The sequence below is a fragment of the Malurus melanocephalus genome, unplaced genomic scaffold (assembly GCF_030028575.1).
Source record: "Malurus melanocephalus ecotype Western Australia unplaced genomic scaffold, MMel_1.1 scaffold_670, whole genome shotgun sequence".
Classification (NCBI taxonomy): Eukaryota; Metazoa; Chordata; class Aves; order Passeriformes; family Maluridae; genus Malurus; species Malurus melanocephalus.
In genome coordinates this window covers 118,648-120,677 of record NW_026623902.1, presented here as the reverse complement: position 1 = coordinate 120,677, position 2,030 = coordinate 118,648, and the positions used below count along the sequence as shown (strand labels likewise).

Below are 2,030 nucleotides of genomic sequence, written 5' to 3'. Positions count from 1 at the left end.
GGGCGCGTGGGCAGCTCGTGGGAGCCGCAAGGCTGGGGAGGCGTGTACAGGTGCCCTTGGCCCTTCTGCTGCCCGGGTGGACTCTGGTACCCCAGGGACGGGCTGTGGAGAGCAGAGAAACGAGCAGGTGACACCAGCAGGTGACAGAATYGACAYSTGCTGAGSCAGAGATCCCAACCAYCCCTTCYCCATCATCCCAAACRGCTCTCCCAGYGCTTCCCAAAGTGGGAAGGGGYGCTCAGCTCCCAGCCAGGCTCCCASCAGTGCCCACCTGATGGTGCTGATGGAGAGGTGCCCATAGGAGCCGCCGGAGGAAGCGCAGCGGGAGTTGATGAAGGCGACCAAGGAGTTGGGAGAGGTGCGGATCACGGTCTGCAGGTCGATGCTGGAGTCGGACAGAGGGGAGATGGACAGCGCCCGCTTCTTCCCCAACTTCCCTGCGCCGCGGGGCGTGGAGAACCGGGAGCCTGGGAGGGGCAGAGCAGTGGGCACTGCCCTCAGTGTGGGCATGGGGGGCTGCAGACACCCCCAGGAGACACAGCTGCTGCCCCGAGCGTGCCAGCACATTTCAGATTTAGGACACAAGAGATGTTTAACTCCTCTGTGGAATCCCCCCTGCCCCGTGGCCTCCCCAAAACCGAAGTCTCACCATCACCAGGGTGTTCGGCTCCTGGTGCCAGCCCATAGCCACGGTGTCCGGGCTGATGGCACACGGGGAAATCAAGTCCTGGAGGACAGAAAACAGGTAAGGACGGTTGGAGAGAGGGACTCTCGGAGCCCTCCTAACCTCGGAGGGTGAATCCGGAGCTTGAAACCCCCACCCTGACCCACCTGGYGGTCCCGGGGCGGCGGGGGCTGGTCCGTGGGGAGGATGCAGGCAGCARTGCTCGCTGTAGCCGGCGGCCGGGGGTCCCGCGGGGTCGAACATGTCGCGGTGGGGCCCGGGGGTGTCTCAGGGGTACATCGGGGGAGCGGTGGGGCCCGGGGGGCTGCGGGGCCCGGGGGGCGACGCGGGGACCTGGGGGGGTTTGGGAATAATTTGGTTTGGCCACCAGGGGGCGCCGCAGCACGCGGGACCCCCCATCCCCGGGACTGGTTTTAAACCAAAAAAGCGAAGATTTGGGGATATTGGGAAAGAATTCCTCCCTGTGAGGGTGGGGAGGAGATGGTATAGGATGCTCAGAGAAGCTGTGGATGCTCCTGGRAGTGTCCAAGGCCAGGTTGGAMGGGGCTTGGAGCACCCTGGGATRGTGGAARTTGTCCCTGGCCATGGTGAGGGGGGTGGAACGTGAYTTYAAGGTTCCTTCCAACCCAAACCGTTCCGGGATTCTGGGATTTTATAAAACGGGAAAGCCAGGCACAGCCGGAACCATTCCCGGGCCAAGGACCAGAGCCGGCTCCCTGCTCCTCCCTTCCCAGGGATTCTCCAGGATCTGCAGGTCCCACCCAGCCCTGCCCTGCCCGTGGGTCCCCACCCTGCCCGCGGGTCCCCACCCTGCCCTGTCCCACCCACGCATCGCGCCCCTGCCACGGGGCTCAGCCCAGCCCACCGCGATCCCTGCCTGTGGGGTCCTGCCCTCTGCCAGGTCTCACCCACACCCAGGGCCACCATTCTGTCCCCAAGCCACCCCCCCTGGTCACCATCCTGTCCCCCAACTCCATTCCCGCTCACAGTCCTTGTCCCACCCCCCAATTCCATCCCCACCCTGCGCCCATCCATTCCCACCCCACGGTCCCTGCCCTGCCCCGCGACCCCCGAGAGCTGACACGAGGGACAGGAGCAGGAAAAGCCACCACAGATGTGGGTGGCGCTGGGAATGAGCGCTCCTGCCCGCTTTGAGACGCACGGAATCGCCCCCAAACAAGGGGTCTGGGGGAGTGGGAGCCCCTCACCCCGCTGGGAAAAGTGCTGGGTTGCGTTTGGAGCAGGGGGGGGCGAGGGGGGCAGCAATTCTTCCGCATGAGTTGCCCCTTTGAAAGCTCGTCTAGGGGCTTTGTGAGAGTGTCAGGCAGGAAGAATGGGGCAGGGG

General features: G+C 65.0%; 1 protein-coding gene across 1 annotated transcript in view; it reads right to left on the bottom strand.

Annotated features, from left to right (window-relative positions):
- GLI1 (GLI family zinc finger 1) overlaps positions 1-2,030 on the bottom strand; it is a 20,522-nt gene that overhangs the window by 9,674 nt on the left and 8,818 nt on the right. The window contains exons 2-5 of the mRNA XM_057383936.1: positions 832-1,018; positions 650-727; positions 272-467; positions 1-102 (exon numbers count right to left, since the gene is read on the bottom strand). Coding sequence (XP_057239919.1) covers positions 1-102; positions 272-467; positions 650-727; positions 832-928 — 473 coding nt within the window. The 5' untranslated portion in view covers positions 929-1,018. The remainder of the gene's footprint in view (positions 103-271; positions 468-649; positions 728-831; positions 1,019-2,030) is intronic.